The sequence below is a fragment of the Ruditapes philippinarum genome, unplaced genomic scaffold (genome assembly GCF_026571515.1).
Source record: "Ruditapes philippinarum isolate M1 unplaced genomic scaffold, ASM2657151v2 ctg2861_1_1_1_1, whole genome shotgun sequence".
Taxonomy (NCBI): domain Eukaryota; kingdom Metazoa; phylum Mollusca; class Bivalvia; order Venerida; family Veneridae; genus Ruditapes; species Ruditapes philippinarum.
In genome coordinates, this window is record NW_026855811.1 from 211,670 (window position 1) to 230,081 (window position 18,412).

Sequence of the window (18,412 nt, forward strand, 5' to 3'; positions counted from 1 at the left end):
TAAAGTTAATGGGTACACACATTCGTGTCTCGACTAAAACTTTGTCATTGATTGAATGCTTTTAAAAGGATTTGGCACAAATGTGTACCACATGAAGACGACATCTCGTATGTAAGTCCAACTTTCCTACCTTCAAGGTCAATTTCGCTCTATTACTTTGAAGGTACTTATGCTCATAAGAATAGTTTGAAGGAACATTAGTTTAAAAAATGTAAAATTGTCATGCATTGTAGGATTTTAAAATAAATTTGCATAAATATCTGCCACATCAAGATGATGTGTTGCATCTAATGCCCTAAGGTATTAAGATGCTATAAATAGCACTTCATTTCAAGTGTTAAGATGCTATAAATAGCACTTCATTTCAACAAAATAATATTAAGCAATTAGTTAATTTAATTCTCTTTTCTTTTCATAATACCTTTCTGCATTGCTTGAGAAACCTCTTTGGGGTCATTCAGCACTTTTGCGTGACAGCTCTTTAACATTAAAAATTGAAATATGTTCCTTTGAATTTGATTAATTGGCGGAATTTAGTAAAAGTCATTGTGACAAGACACCAATGTAAATACAGAAAATATTGTTCAATTTTTTGAAAAATATTTTTTAAAATGAAAATACATAAAATGAAAATTCAACATTTTATTATACATATCAGTATTTATCAAAATTGCATTTTAAGTATATAATCAAATTAAATATTGTTCAATTAAACCTGTTATGAGGAAGTAATTAATTAATAAAATATTGAATAAAATGATGGCAAATGATACTTATTGCTGATACAATTTTATATACATGTAGAAAAGGTGAAAAAGGGCAAGAAACAGAAACTAATTGAGAAAAGACTTGACACATTGAAGAACTTAAATTGTGAATCATATTCTGTTGTTAAAAAGAGTAATAGTTTGAAAATATCTGTATCCCAAATAGCATCGAAAATTAGTAAAAATTATAGACTGATAAATGACAAGGAAAGTCATAAGATGTATTTACATTCAGTGAAACCAAACTTTGAAGGAAATAGAATAGTTAACATTAAACAACTTCAGCAGCATGTAATGAATATAACAACACACACAGCATTGTGTGATTCAGCTAGGGCTAAGGCAGCTAAGGGAGAAAATGTTGTTTCTCCACATTCTGAGAAACAGCAGGGGTTTAATTTCATTCTGACTATCATTTGCTGTGGATGTGGTGAAAAATTTAATATTGATAACAGTGATAAAATAGGAAATGAAAACATACAAGAAATTAATTTGAGATGTGTTTGGGGAAATATGGTGACTGGTGGTGGCTGCTCATCCTTGAATGAGTCAATGGGAACAATGGGCATTCCAGGAATTAATGAGAGGACTTACTCTAAAATTGAGGCTGAAATTGGAAAATTATGGAATGATGTTCTGCAGGATGAAATGATACCAGCTGGAGAGGAAGAGAAGAGAATTGCCATTGAAAATGATGAATATTTTCAGGGTGTACCAGCAATAGCTGTTGTCTGTGATGGTGGCTGGTCGAAAAGAAGTCATAAGCATACGTATAATGCAATGGGTGGTGTAGGTGTAATCTTTGGATTGAAGACCAAAAAATTGCTTCATATTGGAATACGAAATAAACTATGTTATATTTGTAGTCGGGCAGCAACTAAAAACCAGGAACCAGTAAAACATGAATGTTTCAAAAATTGGGAACAATCTTCACAATCGATGGAAAGTGACATAATATTGGAAGGTTTCAGAGAATGTGAAAAGAAGTACGGTTTAAGATATATGCAGATGATTGCAGATGGTGACAGTTCTGTATATGCTACGATTATCAAAAATATTCCAATTTGGGGTCCGCATGTTTAAAAAATAGAATGTGCCAATCATGCCACAAAATGTTTACGCTCAAACTTAGAGAAGCTTGTATCTGAAAAAACTCATTATAAGGGCAAAGGTAGACTCACCAAAAACAACATAAGAAGGATAACAGCCGGGGTACGATGCGCTATAATTATGCGAAGCAAAGAAGAAAACAAAAATGAAGCAATTAAGAAATTGAGGCAAGACATAAGAAATGCTGGAAGACATGTATAGTTCATCACGATATGTGTTCTACTGATTTTTGTAAACATAAAAAAGATGATTTACCACCTCTTCTCCAAAATGATGATTTTGAAGAACTCCAAAATGACTCTGGAGATGTTTAAGAAAAGGAGATTGTTCGCAAACAAAAATTGATTTCATCACATATTCTCTTTTAAAAGATGTATATATATTTTTGAATCGGTTAGCAGAAAAAAGTAACCGATTAATTTGTAATTTCACAAGCAATTTAGCAGAAGCATGGATGAACGTGCGATGTAAATTTGATGAAGGAAAAATGTACAATAAGTGTTTTAAAGTGTCATTTTATGCAAGATGCTATGGAGCTGCATTAAGATCAATATTTGGGCCAGCTTGGTCACCCATAGCTTTTCAACAATTTTTTGAAAAAAGACCAGACAAAATATTCCTTAACACATATAAATATAGAGTCAGCAAACGTTTAAATGCTAATAAATCCTCAAAAAAGAAAGAAAACATCTTAAGAAGAAAAAGAAAGAGGGAAGAATCCTCAATTTTGAGAAAGAAAGGAAAAGCTGATTATGGAGAAGAGGTGTTAATAGACACAGATGATATTAGTAAAGAAAATTTAGAATTGGAATGTGAAAATTATTTTAAGACAGAGATTATGAATGTGAAAATAGATGAAATAGAAAAAAAAACTCGGGGACAATCATCTAATGATTTATGGCATGATGAAAGGAAGAAAAGATTAACCAGCTCAATATTTGGAGATGTAATGAGTAGATCACTAAATAATAATTCTTCTAACATCATAAAACGGCTGTTATATTCCAAATTTAAAGGAAACATTTATACAATCCGAGGGCAGAACGAGGAAGAAAATGCAAGGATTGAGTACAAGAACATAAAAAATAAAAGTGTCAACACTGTAAAAACTATACAGATTCCTGGACTTGTAGTAGATAAAGAAAGGCCTTACTTAGCTTCATCAAGTGATGGAATTGTTATATCTGAAGAAGGACCAAATGGGCTAATAGAGATAAAAACACTCCTTAACAACAGTAAAAAATTAATACATGAAGCTGCTGAAAGTGATAAAAACTTCTGCTTGAAAATGGAAAATGGAAAAATATGTTTAAAAAGAAATCATAAATATTTCTACCAAATTCAGGGACAACTTAATATTTTAGATTATGATTGGTGTGACTTAGTAGTGAGAAGGATAAACCCTAATGATATATTTATTGAAAGAATATTTAAAGACAAAGATTTATGGGAAAGAAAAATGGTTCCAAAATTAAAAGATTTTTACTTTTCTCATATGCTACCAGAATTAGCTGTTCCTAGACATGGAACTGTTTCCGGGATTAGAAAACCTTCTTTACCATGGGTAAGTTGTTAGAAAAGGTTGAAAAAATTCACACAAGTCAACAAGCATGTTTAACAATTGTTTTCATTACTGTATAAAATTACAATTTATATTAATTTATTGAAGAAATCAATAAATTATTATTCAAAGGGTTTATTATTGATTTTTGTCAAATACCCTGCACCAGCTTTGTACATTTGTTACAAAAGTTATGCAGCTACATATAATAGATGGTTATTCTTTTTAATAGTATGCATTATATTTAATATACATTATCTTAATGAGTTTTTTTACATCAATTTGGCAACACCATTTAAAATCTATTTTGTCACATTATTATAGCATCAAGAAGATATTTTGTTGAAGAAAAGGCCTATCATTAAAGCAGTTCAACCAGACAAATGTTCAGTTGCAAATGCACCATCAACATCATCCAGTGATAGACCTCCATCTTGTTCCCAGAGTAAAAGGTAAATGAATAATTATTTCACTATGGCATTAACTTTAAATTGGTTTGAAAACACTTATTGTTGATTGGCAGTTTTGAAAACTTCTTTATGAAATGGATTGCTTTTGTGACTATTGAAAACAACAGCACCTCTAGGCGGAGCATTATATGCCCAAAATGTTTGTTTTAGTAATGATGAAGCATTTGTAAGACATGGGAATTGAATAAAGTATTACCTCCTTCAAAAAGCAATCCTCCTTTATAGATGAAGAAGTTTCATATATATACAGTTGCTGTTTCCAAAGCACCATCATTAAGTTTTTATTATCTTGTAAGTAAAAGTGCTATGACTGATGGACGGAAAGACGCCAGGGGTATAACATAATATATGCCAATTTTTTAGGGCATAAAATGAATGTACTCAATATAAGTGATCATGAAGTTTGACAGTTGTAAAACTGTTATCAATATTAAGGTCATTTGATATTGACCTTTCACATTGTGACCCCAATATATTTATGGATCTTTTATTCAATGGCAATCTTTCTGTGAAGTTTGAACAATGTGGGCCAAATGGAACTTAAGTTATGTTCCAGAAACCACAATTTTCAATGTAAAGATCATTGTGACACGGACCTTTGACATTATGACCTTAAAATCAATAGGGGTCATGTATTGGACATGGCTGTTCATCCTACATATAAAATTTTACAGCTGTAGGTTGATTAATACTTCAGTTATTGAGCTGAACCTGTTTTCAGTTTTAAGGTAATAGTGACATTGACCTTGTGACCCCAAAATCAATAGGGGTCTTCTACCCAATATGGACAATCATTTTATGAACTTTGAATACTGTGGGTCAAATGGAAGTTACGTTATGCTCCGGAAACCAAATTGCTAATGAAGGGATGGATGGACGGACGCCAGGGGATGTAATATAATTTGCCCCGAAATTATTTTGGGCATATAGAAATAAATGCAATATAGGTGTGTAACAGTAATGAAAAGTAACATTTAGAATGGTTAACATAGATAAATGCAAGAACCACAGCAATGGTGTTAAGATTAACACAAAACAAATTTCATATATGTTCATGTCATTATCATTTCGTCAACAAGTAGATTATATTGACATTTAAATAAAAAAAAATACAAATATGTATTAGTTTTTATTCATAGTATCTGACGTTGCACTTAAGTCAATTTATATTCAAAACATGCAACAGAACAGATTTTAATATATCAGTGCTTTATTTGCAATATTTTAAGTGTTTTTCCTTGAAATTTTATGACACCAAAATGTATTGACAGGATCAGAAAACAGAAATTTGTTGGAAGGAGAATAAATCATCAGTGGAAGTTAGATGACGGCTCATTAAAGTGGTATATAGGATCAGTACTTTCAGTAACCAAAGGGAAAGACGGTTACCCACATGCTGTGTATCAAGTTTTACATGATGGTGAAGATGAATCTTATGATGTTGAGTATTTACAAACTAATAACCTTGATGGATCATTGAAATTTATTGATATATAAATGAAAGGTAAAATTTTTCAAATAATTAAAAAAATAGAGACTAATAGAATAAGACACCTCAATGGGTTATCTATGGATAACTTACTGTCGATAACACACTTCAATGGGCTAGATATAGAAAGCAACTTTAGTTGACTATGTACGGTTAAAAATCATTCATGGGCTCTCTAGGGAAATCGAGTTTGTGAATCCAAAGAATTTAAGCACTAAGAAATGAAATAGATATGGTCACGGTATTCAATTTATGTTGTTGGAGAATTAGGACATGAACAAAATACCTTGAAGGAAGATATGTTGTTTACCTTGCGTTGTGTGTATTACATATTGTGCGGGCATCATCCATATTAACATGTTTCGAATCAAGTGTTCTCTATTGACCATAAATATACATCTCAATACGACCATCATTGGGTCCTGTACCATTAACAAGTCCCGTTTTTTGTGAACGGTGTCATTGGCTATTCAAGAAATAAATTTCTTGGTTAGAATATACGTGTAGTGTACATGAAATCATAAATTTATACAAAATATTATGATAAGACAATTAATTGAAGTACAATATATATATCTCACTATGCGTATGTTCTGATCTAGACATTTTTACTTCACTAGAATATATCAATTGATTGTTATGAAATATTGTTTTGTAGTAGGCGTGCAACGACTACCCAAACGCTGCGCATACAAAAGTAAGTTTATACTCATCATTGTGGTGAAAACTTTAAGTAAAGAAGTAAAGTAATGATATTTGAATCGAGAAATATGTCATAAAGAACAAAACGCAACAATTATTTTTTAATTAGCATGCGTAATTAACAGTCTACGGTGTATGGTCATTTAATATGAGTCTCAATCTATTTTTAGACTGGGAAAATCCAATTCAACCAGTGAATATGATACTACACCCAGTGAATATGATTTTATAAAAAGTTCTGTTGACTACTGTTTGGACCAATGAGATTACAGCTAATAACAATGCTTTTTAATAAGCACATGCACGTCACGGCGTAGTTAGTCATCGTTAGATTTTTATTTTTGCTAAAAATTGATAATTAACGTAGAAAAATTAAAATTTCACGATCATTAGTGTTTAAGTGGCATAAGAGATTTAGTTATGGACGGGAAAACAAAATGGACGATAAAAGATGTGGACAAAATACAATAATCAACGCGCGCATGATTAACGACGTCAAAACGTGTCTTGACACAGATAGGCGGCAAACCATAGAAGAAATTATTGAGGCGACCGACTGTGGTTACGGAACATTGTGGTGCATACTTCGTCACCATTTGCATATATGGGGAGAAGGCTATGGTGATAATGTTTGCTGACAAGTCAGGAATCATAGTATATTCTCTTCCGGGTAAGTCTGTTTGCGAATCAGTCCTCCACATGGCTGCACACTAACGAATCTTCTTAATTGAGAAAATACACTCCATAGGATGTCATATATTCACTGTGTAAGAAACCTCTATGAAACTTTTATAAAATCATTTGTTCTACAGAACTTCAAAAAAGGTTTGGTTGACCAATAAAGCTTCCCACTTGAGACAAAATAAATAAATGAAACAAATAACAAAATAATAAAAACACTCTTTTCTTTATACACATATCAATAGATCAGATTTTATACACCTATTTAAAATTTATTTATTTAAATAATTTCTAAGACAAAGTACTTTATAGATGGAAGTTGTACTGCTTAATCAGTGTTACATCCTACATTTACACACACTAATCTTTCAAACTACAATTGTGTTAATGCATCACATGACATAGGCGACCATGTCGACTAAATTCTCTTCCGGGTAAATCTGTTTGCGAATCAGTAGAAAGGTGTCTAACAGTTGGTTCAGTTTGGCAAAACGTTTTCGGATGCAACTGAAACTGGTAAATATTCTTACATTGATTATTGATAATTTTCGGTTACATTTGAAAGGAGGTAAATTTTAGTACATTGTTTAAATATTTTCAATATTTTGTCAATACTGTTTTAACGCGTCGAGTGGTTTACGCGTAGGACTAAAAATCTAAGATTGCTGGCCGCGTTGTTTCAAATTCCATCAAAGACATGTCGTTGTTTTCGTGGGCAAACTTTTTATTTTCATTGCTTAGTACTGGTTGATTCCTTTTTGGCATAGCTTTGTCTCTTTTCAGCCTAGAATATGTCTATGAATTTACATTTGGCCACTTCATCCTGCGCTTTGCCCCTGCATAGTGCCCTGAGTTGGTGTTCGGGCGATGCATTTTATAAACATTGCCCTTCCTTGTTGATCTAATGTTGTGAAACACTTTGATATGTTCATTTAAGGCCTACATATATATTTTTTTGTAGGCATTCCTTGCAGACAACCAATAAACCAAACAAAGTATTGCATTTTTACGTTAAAACAAATAACACATCAAGATGATAAATAATAAACATTTCGCTGAAATGTTGACGGATTAAATATGTCACTGTCTACTGTACAAGTATAAATTTTGTCCCTTTCTTCCGTCGAAGGATGTCTATTTATGAAAATTTGAGTTATCTCTGAATCCAAAAAATTAAAGATTACTATATAACTAGTTGAAAGATATCGTGTTTGTTTATGCTTTTGATATTTACAATGAATAATCAATTTTTCGTTTTGGTGTTTTTTTAATTGTTTAAAAGACGGTGAGAGTATTAAATTCATTGATTTTAATAGACAACTAGTTCTGACAAAAAAGACAAAGAAATCCATCATGATCATGTACAGGGTCTCTGGAATAATGTCTACTAACATATATTCTTAATACTCGTATTCATACGTTTCAAATTTTGTTTAAACTTTTGTTCTTGACAATGCAAAAGAAATAGTAAATTTTGTAGATAATGTAAATGTCAATTTCAGATAATGTTATTATTATTATGCATTATGTCTCATCAAATAACCAAATATATAACGCATTTAAAATTTTATACAGATGTTTGAAATACGATACAAAGCCGCCGTACCGTGTTTTAATAACTTTTTGTGAAATGTTATACTAAACAAAACTATAATTATTCAGCATACAAAAAGTCGTCCATCTATCTAGCTACCTACCTACATATAAATGTGTATTAGAACCGGTGTCGCGTAATTATCACACGCGTGGTAATATTACCACGCGTGTGGTATTATTACCACGCGCGTGTGGTATTATTACCACGCGTGTGATTATTACGCGGCGGCGTAATAATCACACGGTTAGGGGTAGTGCCATTAGAATCACACGTACGGTCTTAACTTTACTCCAAAATAGTTAAATCATATACCATTTTATTTCAAAATGAATTCCGCATCTAATGGTATAACTTTTGTTGGAATTCATTAATTTTCTAACACACCGGAGTGTTTTTAAAGCATGTATTGCAGCGATTTTTAAATATGACAACCTTCGTTATGGATAATAATAATCATGTTCTGATAAATAATTTAAAAAAAGATTTAGTCCTTCTTTTTAATATGTTATATCAATTGTGTTTTCACTTAGTGTTCAAGACAGTTGTGATTTTAAATATTGATAATAGCTATGCGTGTGTCGTTATGTTTTGTCAGAGATGTAGATAGACAATCATTGATGTGTCATTTTTTCCTTAATTAGAATAACATTATCTTAACAAATTGAAGCGTTTGAAGGTAAGTTATAACATTAAATAATGGTTATCAATAAAAGTGCAATCAGATAGAGCTACTTATACGTATATTATCGAAATGTATAATTTGTATTAGAAATTAGAATAGTGCACGTGTTTGATTATATCGCGCCGAAGTAACAACGCCACGCCTACGAAATTATATATAAAATCAAACATATTTGAATTATGTAAAGTATAATACTGTTTTCTCCGAAATCAATTTTGTGTCTACATGTGTCTTCAGCTGAAAGTTTATGCAAATTTTTAAAATGCTTTGATGTTAAACAATATCTCGGGGGAAATGTATAAACCGACGCGACAGTAAAGCCATGATAATCGTACGCATGGTTTTATATTTAACCAAACATACTAGAATTAATAATATTATTTCCAAAATGAATTGTGTCAAATATTTGTATTTCTTTTTTACATATACTTTTGATATCCAACACACAGGAGCATCTTGAAAAAAAAATTGCAGGGAATTGAGAAAAAAAAACAAGCGTCTATTCATTATTTTGTTTTATTCTTTCTTAGATCAATTATACTTGTTCATGTGAAAAAATATTATTTTATGATAAAGAATTTTAATAACTAGATCGAAATTATCGGTGTCATACCTGGTTGGTTGTATGCGTAATACAATACACTTAACAAATCTTATAAGTGTGCATGCATAAATGGTCTCATAGGTGTATCAATATTTGCCCGATCATGCTGAAATTTTCAATAAATACAGAAAAGAGACAGGCTATTATTTTTATTTGTTTTCTTTTTTCATTTAAGATAAGGTTTAAGATGCATTTCTAAAAAATGTGAGTGCGTGTCGAAAGTCGATGTTGCAAAATAATGTGCTTAAACCTTGTGTGCTACTCTGACTGTGCACAACAGCCTTGGAGCGTCGTCGCATCAATGTAGCATACCGTTGGAGATAATTTTGTGGTCGGCGAGGAATGTTATAAACACTGCCAGTTACTCTGTTATGAAGATAAGCCTTCTTAAGGCTTGGTATTACACTGCGGTGACCACCATGCGTTGCGCAACCTCCAAATGGTATAAACATGTAATAAGTAAAACAAATATGCAATTACGTTCGTCTTTGGAAGGAACTGAATTTAAATGATTTTCAGCTTTTACAGTGCAATGGAGTTTAAATAATTATATAAACAAATTATTTTTACCAGTCTGTGATTGGTGTACTCCAGCGTAGACCAATCATAGGGCTATGCCACGCTGTTGAATTGATAATCTACCCATATGTTATGTTTTTCTGATATGTGGATCTCTGTTGTATTCGAGAATATCATGTGCAATTTTCTTTCACGCATTCACACAATTTTTTCGTGCATTGTGTGAATTTTGTACGTTCACGGTTGAACGCGCCGCATAATTAAATTTGACAAGTTTGAGCACGGGAAAAGTGTGGAAATGCAGCCAATAGTCAGAACCCAAAATTTTGTAAAGAAATATTGATGAACAAAAAAGTTATAAGGACATAAAAGGTGCACACTTATAAGATTTGTTAAGTGTATATTGATGCATGGAGGTGTCAATTCTCTAAAAATCACAAGGCGTGATGGTAAACATTATGCACTAAAACACGAAACATACCGTTTGAAGTGTTCGCCATTCCTTATTTCAATTTATTGAGAAATAGGGATGTCGATAATTCTTATATAAAAGCACATTATCTATCGCTTAAATCTTTGACCACCTGACCAATCTCTTGTGTGGTGCTCTGTGGGTGTAGAGACCCGCTTCGAATTCTTGAAAATGCATTTTTTTTCATTTCTTTATTGTTTTTTGTTGTTGTTTTTTTTTCTTCAACAACACGTGAATTCCATTCACAAAATATTTTTTGAGATTTTGTAATACACACATTGCATCCAACAGATTAAGTATAAGGCAACAGAATTGTGATTTGGTTGATAAATGAGGAACGGAAAAAAATATAATATATGTACAAAACCAAAATTGTTAAATATATGGCGAATAGAATAAACTGAATAAAATTGATAATTAACAAAGTTACGTCCTCTTTTTAAAACTACCTCTTTAAATAACTGTTCACGAGTGTATTTTTATTTAGACTGTATACATATATCGGGTTTTATTAAATGCTTTTCGGTGGTTTATAAAAATATATCAGTGATATAAAACTGGTAATTTCACTGTTTGAAACAGTGAAATTACCACTTTGATAATTTCACTGTTTTGAATTTAAGCCCCTTACGTTGTTTCAGTGAAATACCAGCGTGCACAGTACTGGGTACCAACTTAATGAAGTGACGTCGTAAATGACGTCACGTTGTATTATTATTTGGCAGTATTAGGTTAAATGTCTTTTTAAAACGTTTCTTTGCATGTAATAAAAAGAAAATTTGTTTAGTTTAGTGTAAGATTGAAATATATTTCACCTTGTGAACACCAAAAGTTCATATTTCACTCGTTGGCTGCGCCACTCGTGAAATATTCCTTTTGGTGCTCACTCGGTGAAATATATTCCGATCTTACACTGAACTAAACAAATATCCTCTATATATTTATATATTTAGTGGTTGGAACATATTAATAGTAAATACATATACGTACAAGGGAAGGGAGTTCACTGTTGTATGGTCACCGCAGTTTTTGTACGGAAAATTCCGAAGAGAGGCGAAATGCGGAAACTCAAAATAATAGAGTTCTCGTCCCTTTTGTTTAATTTGTTTAATATACAATGTCAGATTATCAAACATAATCAACAAAACATCAGACACTGTGCTTTATTTAGCATAAACACTGAATAATGGAATTAAGTTCACAGTAATCACGCCATGCGAGCGAGCGATAAATCAAATAAGGCATACTTGAACAAAATCCATCGTGTAATTTTCGGTGTACAAAGGTAATTAAGTTGGGAATTAAAAATAGTCTATTATGAATGACTTCTACTAAAAAAACTAAACCGTAAATAGCTTGTATAGAACATGAAGAAATGTAGGTTTATGACGTTTACATTTTAATATTCCGATATTCCAAAACAGTACGATATATGGCTTGTGCAAGTTCAATAGTTATCACTCAGTGAAAGATTTAGTCACTACGCAAGTTTGAAATAGATAATGCAAAATGGAATCGATCATAAATGCAAGATCCAATGTCATCAAGCAAGGTAGAATAAATGCATTAATTCTGTTCCATAAAAGGATAATGAACAATCACGATAATTAATGCTCAACATTCTGTTTCTCATAGCCTGAATTCCTTAAAGGTCACATGCTTATCTTTATTCACTGCCAAGCTTTTTGTCAAAACACTAACTGTAATTATGGTGATTGAACAGTAATATTGATAAATATGCAGCATTAAATATAAAAAAATGCTTAAAAAATAAAACACTGCCCCACTCTTTTTTTTTATAAATTGAACATTACCGATAAATACCGAAGGATATTAATAATACATGTAGATATTAAGGGTCACGGGGTTGCTGATTATTTAGGCAACGTGTGGTAGTCAAACTGAGAACGAATATGGCAATTTGAATTTTACCTGTGTTCAATAGTTTTAACAATTTATAAAGTGGTTCTGTTCTAGTTAAGACCTTGTGAAAATTACGCGAAACCACGCGTGTGATTATAATCACGGGGGAGAATCACGCCGTTCGTTACCCAAACAAACAAGATGGCGGATACAGCCAAAAAGTTTTTTTTTTCTTTTTTTTTCTCTGAAATTCGTAATGTTCTAGTGTTAAGGTACATATAACAACCTTCTCCAAAATTTTCCGGGCACACAGGATTTTATTTCATGATGATTTGTCCGGTACTTCATCTGAAATGCGCGTCATCAGATTCGAAGCGATTGATCGTAGTATTGTACGGATTCTTCTCTAAAATGCACTGTTTCGTTTACATATATGTATATTAACTGAAACCACTGACTTTAAAAAGTTGTAATATGTCGTCATCTAAGCGTTCATGCCAATTCTGACTAAAATAACGGCTGTAGTATTCATATGGGGGCATTTCCTGGAAATGATAACGTATGGCGCACAAACATCAATGATAACGTACGGCGCATTTTTCTGCATAAAAGTGTTTCAAGACATATCAGTTAGTTTTGGATAGAAAAGTTATGTTTCTTGCTTAGGTCTTTCCAGACATAAGAGAATGTGTAGAACCAAATAAAGAAACTAAATATTAGTTAGTGTTTGCATAATAATATCTGTCCGGATAGAAATATCTAAATTCGATATGTAATCACGATTAAGTATAATTATGTTAGTGTTCATCCGTGCTGTTCTACAGAAATTAGAAACCTCGACGGGGGGAATGTTTCTAATTTCAGTAGAACAGCTACGGATGAATACTAACATACTTAGTGTCAAGCTTTCGTTGGCCTCATTATTATTTACTTAATTACGTCACTACGGGGTTCTATGAAGTACTATGAAAAATAGAAGGCGACTATGAACGGAATTCGATAAAGTATCGACTTTTCTTCTTCTATGAAAATTAACGCAAACATTTTTTAAGAAATACAGCGTTTTCATTGGATGACAAATAAAGCTGGACACTAATATGTTTTCCTGCATATCATACTCGAAATAAAGCAGCTATCCCACTTGTTGTCGTTTGTAAAGTGTCGTCAAAAGTTAAACTAGATCCCAAAGTTCAAATATCTATGTGTTAGTATTCATCCGTACTGTTCTACAGAAATTTGAAACTTCGACGGGAGCGAAAGCGATCAGAGAATGTTTCTAATTTCTGTAGAACAGCTACGGATGAATACTAAGGTACTTAGTGTCAACCTTTATTTGGCTCAATAAATATTTACTTAATGGCGTCTCTATACATAATTTTACGAACGCGGTTCTATGAAGCACTATGAAAAATAGAAGGCTTCTATAAACGGACTTTAATATAGTATCGACTTTTGTATTTCTATCAAAATTAACACAAAGAATTTTTAAGAAATACAGCGTTTTCATTGGATGACAAATAAAACTGGACACTAAATAAGCGTCCAACTTTATTTGTCATCCGATGGAAACGCTGTATTTCTTCAATATTATGTGTGTTAATTTTCACAGAAGAACAAAAGTCGATACTATATCAAATTCCGTTAATAGTCGTCTTCTATTTGTCACAGTGCTTCATATAACCGCGTTTGTAAAAATAGTTATTTGCATAAATTTGCACATGCGCTTTCGTCGGCCGCTTTTGAATATTAATTAAGTAAAAATGACGTCAAAAAGCCGACCTATATTTTTTTATTAATGGATAAAAGATATACATGCACTTCAGATTTAAATTCACGTCTTGGCGATAAAGATACTGCACGTGTTAAAGTAAACACCAAGACAAAATGTTAATTAATATATATTTTTATTACTAATGTAGGAAAAAGTCTAAGTTTCTTATTTCTGAGAACAGCACGGATGAACACTTACATATGCTTTGTAAATACTATTTTCATAGTAGCGTAGTAATTTTTATAACCGTTCATACATAAAGATAATGACGTCATCTGAGCGCTTGAGCTGTTTGGCATTAAAGGTTTCAGACGGTTTTAACGGTATGGATAAAAACATCGAAATCCAAATTCGACTTTAAACTATATTTCATAGTCGGTAAAACGTTTACCGCAAGAAATTAATAAGCAAATTTCAATGTCACTCTTTTATTGCTGATACCTACAGTACATTTTTTTTAAGAAACTGATTGTTTTTGTATGGGCATTTGCGGAAAAACGCCAGAATATGATAGGCAAATTCATAAGAATGCGGAAGAGCATAAGTGCCAGGTGTATGTTTTTTATTAACTCGAAATTTCGAGTTACTAAGTCGAAATTACGAGTTACTAACTCGAAATTTCGAGTTACTAACTCGAAATTTCGAGTTACTTATCCCGAAATTTCGAGTTACTTATCTCAAAATTTCGAGTTACTTATCTCAAAATTTCGACTTAGTAACTCAAAATTTCGACTTAGTAACTCGAAATTTAGACTTAGTAACTCGAAATTTCGACTTACATTGCACGACTTTCATTGGTTGCCGGTGAAAGCAAGGATTGAATTCAAGATACTTTCTTTCGTGTGTAGCTGTTGCACATTGATAGAGCACCTTTAACATTTATTTAACAAAACAATTTAATAGGGTCAAATTGTCCACACATACAGAACATATGCTTCGCTTTTTTGTGGAGGGAGGGGGTGTAAAATGACACTTTCCACATTTCCGTGTTAACCGGATGTTTCTTTTTCTTAAGCACACATACCACCATCATGTGAAGAAACAACAAGTCCAAAACCCACCCTATTGTAAACTGTGCAATATCATGTGTTAAATAAGTTTTAAATGACGTGTATACGCCAGTTAGTCTGTCACGTTTCTTTATACTAATAATGTTTTTGTTACATTATTCATTATTTACTAATACTTTGATTCATATTGTGTTGATAAAAGTTGATAAAAGTGGAACTTGTTGCTATATATATGTTTGGGATAATATAAAAGCATCCGATTTTACAAGAAATATAGTCAGTCCAACAATTTTGACAAAGGCCTCAGCACGCCCTATTTTGGCCACGCCGCGATACTTTTCTCAGATGTCCCACACGTGAAGTATAGAATCGTTTTATTCACAGGGATGAGAAGAATATGATTAGTGAAAAGATATGTTCGAACAGATGGGATACAATACAACGTGTGAAGAACGCCTGAACGTACAAATTAAAGGAAGCCTTGTGTTTTAGGTCGGTTGTGTACATGCTACATGTACCTGTACTAAGTTTAATTTTAATTTCAATAGTTTTTGTCCAGGCACCCGATTCTCCATCTCCATCGTTCAACGGCGCTCCCTACTATATCTTATATCATCTAACTAATAACTTTGGCCATTCTTGTAATGTTAATAAGTCGAAATTTCGAGTTACCAAGTCGAAATTTCGAGTTACTAAGTCGAAATTTCGAGATAGGTAACTCGAAATTTCGAGTTAGTATGTCGAAATTTCGAGTTACTAAGTCGAAATTTCGGGTTAGTAAGTCGAAATTTCGAGTTAGTAAGTCGAAATTTCGAGTTAGTAAGTCGAAATTTCGAGATAAGTAAGTCGAAATTTCGAGTTAGTAACTCGAAATTTCGAGTTAATAAAAAACATACACATGGCACTAATGCTCTTCCGTATGAATTGCATGTAAAGGTTTTGATTAAATTATGACGTTCCTTTCATTTAAAATATAAAAAAACTGTATGGCTAGGTCGTGCAAATATCTGGCGTCAAAGTAGCTCAACGTCACGCTAAATGGTAGCGTTTCAATATTAACCGCCCCTCAAATAAATAGGAAATTTCTTATTTACTAAATTTATTGAACTTTTTCGCATAACATTATTTTTTACTCATTCAATAAATTCAATATAGAACCTACACTCATTCATTATTCTCTGTTATGTTTTTTTTCTTTCAATGAGCGACCAGATTGATAAACACAGACTCATTTCATCTGGATGTAAGCTAGTCGCAATCACTTTTAATATAATGTAAAGACAACAATACACAAATATTTCCTAAAAGTGGAGGCTTTTCTTTCTATTCTGCATTTTATACAAAAAATATCCTCAAACTATACATGTGTGTTTTATCTGGCAGATAAGATAAAGGTTGGTATATGTATATTAAAAACGAATATATATTTGGTCACCCGTTAGAAAGATATTCATATCCGATGGTGCAGCATTGTTCAATTACCGTATTTATTTCGGAACTGACAAACATGTTTTTCAGATATATATCATTTCCTACATACAAATAATTAATTATCAGCTGATTGAAGAAATGGAAATCCACCAAGCAGAAAAATGCGCCGTACGTTATTATTGATATTTTGTGCGCCATACGTTATCATTTCCGGAAAATGTCCCGATATTAATATTTTCAGCAGTAAATCTAGCCAGAATGGGCATGGATGCTAAGATGACGACCTACTAAAACTTTTTAAAGTCAGTGGTTTCAGTTAATATACATATTTGTAAAAGAAACAGTAAATTTGAGAGAAGAAGCCGTACGTTATCACGATCAAACCGGTGGAAAATTCTCTCGCTTCGATTCTAGTGACGCGCATTTCAAAAGAACTACGTACGGGACGAAACATCATGAAATAAAACCCTGTGTGCCCGGAAAATTGTGGAGAATGTTATTATATATACCTTTACACAAGAACATCACGAATTTCAGAGAAGAAAGGGAAAAACTTACTTTTCGGCTGCATCCGCCATCTTGTTTGTTTGGGTAACGAACGGCGTGATTCTCCCCCGTGATAATGTGGCGGCGTAATAAAGACACGGTTATAGGTAGTGCCGTGATAATCACTTTAATCTGTTTTATCCGAATGATAAATCTTTTTCTTTTTAAAAAATAGTTCTACGTTTAATGGTGTTTTTTTTTTTTAGAATTCTACTATTTGTACAATTTGCTTTATTACCACGCCGCGTTATAATCACACGGTTGGAAGTAGAGCCGTTATAATCACACGTACGGTTATATACGCTCCAAATAACACGAATTATACCAAAATGAATTCAACATCTCTTGGTTTAACTTTTGTGTGAATGCTATGTTTTCCCAAAACGCGGGAATGTATTTTACTGGAATTTTCATACGAGTCTTCATTTTCATATAAATACAACATATATTTGTGTTTTTATTTTTTTCTGATAGATATCTTATAAATAAAAAACCACCGGACGTTAAAAGATATTTGATTTAGTGCAGTGTGATAAAGTGCTCCAGATTATATTCTAAATTAAAGCACTGCAAACACTGAGGTATACACTGCTTATCAATACGGCATCAAGACCATGTTGATTTTAATCTACTGACCTCAAAATAAATAGAGGACATCTTCTGGCTAAGGTCAGTGTCCCTTACACGTTACATAAACCTAGGCTTATTTCTTTTCAAGTTATTAATGGGACAAAATGAAAATGTTTCGTTCCTACAGACTAGGGCTGAATTTTGCCAGGAAATTAAGATGCTAGACAATATGGTTTGCAAAACTGAAGAGCAATACAGAAATCAGTTTGCGAAACACATGCTTATTATCTATAGTATACAATACTGAAATAGTAAAATGGAGTCTTCAGTGTTATTTTCTCTCACTATATTTAAAAGTTCATAAAAATGCGGAATTGAATAATCCAGCAAGACTAAAAGTTACATGCCACACTGGGGAAAATGCACGCCATTGGCGGAGTCAATTTTGACTACCACACAAGTAAAGTTTTCATGCCAAATATCTAACGTCTAGCCTTTGTATATTCAGAGGAGAGATTTTTCAAGCTTTTACTATGCATATACATATAAGGAAAACCTGACACCCTG

General features: G+C 32.3%; 2 protein-coding genes across 2 annotated transcripts in view; both read left to right on the forward strand.

The window, feature by feature from the left end:
• Window positions 1–2,364: 2,364 nt before the first annotated feature.
• LOC132744460 (uncharacterized) lies at window positions 2,365–5,405 on the forward strand. Its single transcript, XM_060733180.1, has 3 exons — window positions 2,365–3,441; window positions 3,763–3,890; window positions 5,180–5,405. The coding sequence occupies exons 1-3, from the start codon at window positions 2,365–2,367 to the stop codon at window positions 5,403–5,405; spliced, it is 1,431 nt and encodes a 476-aa protein (XP_060589163.1).
• A 1,818-nt stretch (window positions 5,406–7,223) lies between these two features.
• Window positions 7,224–18,412, forward strand: part of LOC132744457 (heat shock 70 kDa protein 12A-like) — a 51,197-nt gene continuing 40,008 nt past the window's right edge. The window contains exon 1 of the mRNA XM_060733177.1: window positions 7,224–7,296. The gene's annotated coding sequence lies outside the window, so the exon portion shown is untranslated. The remainder of the gene's footprint in view (window positions 7,297–18,412) is intronic.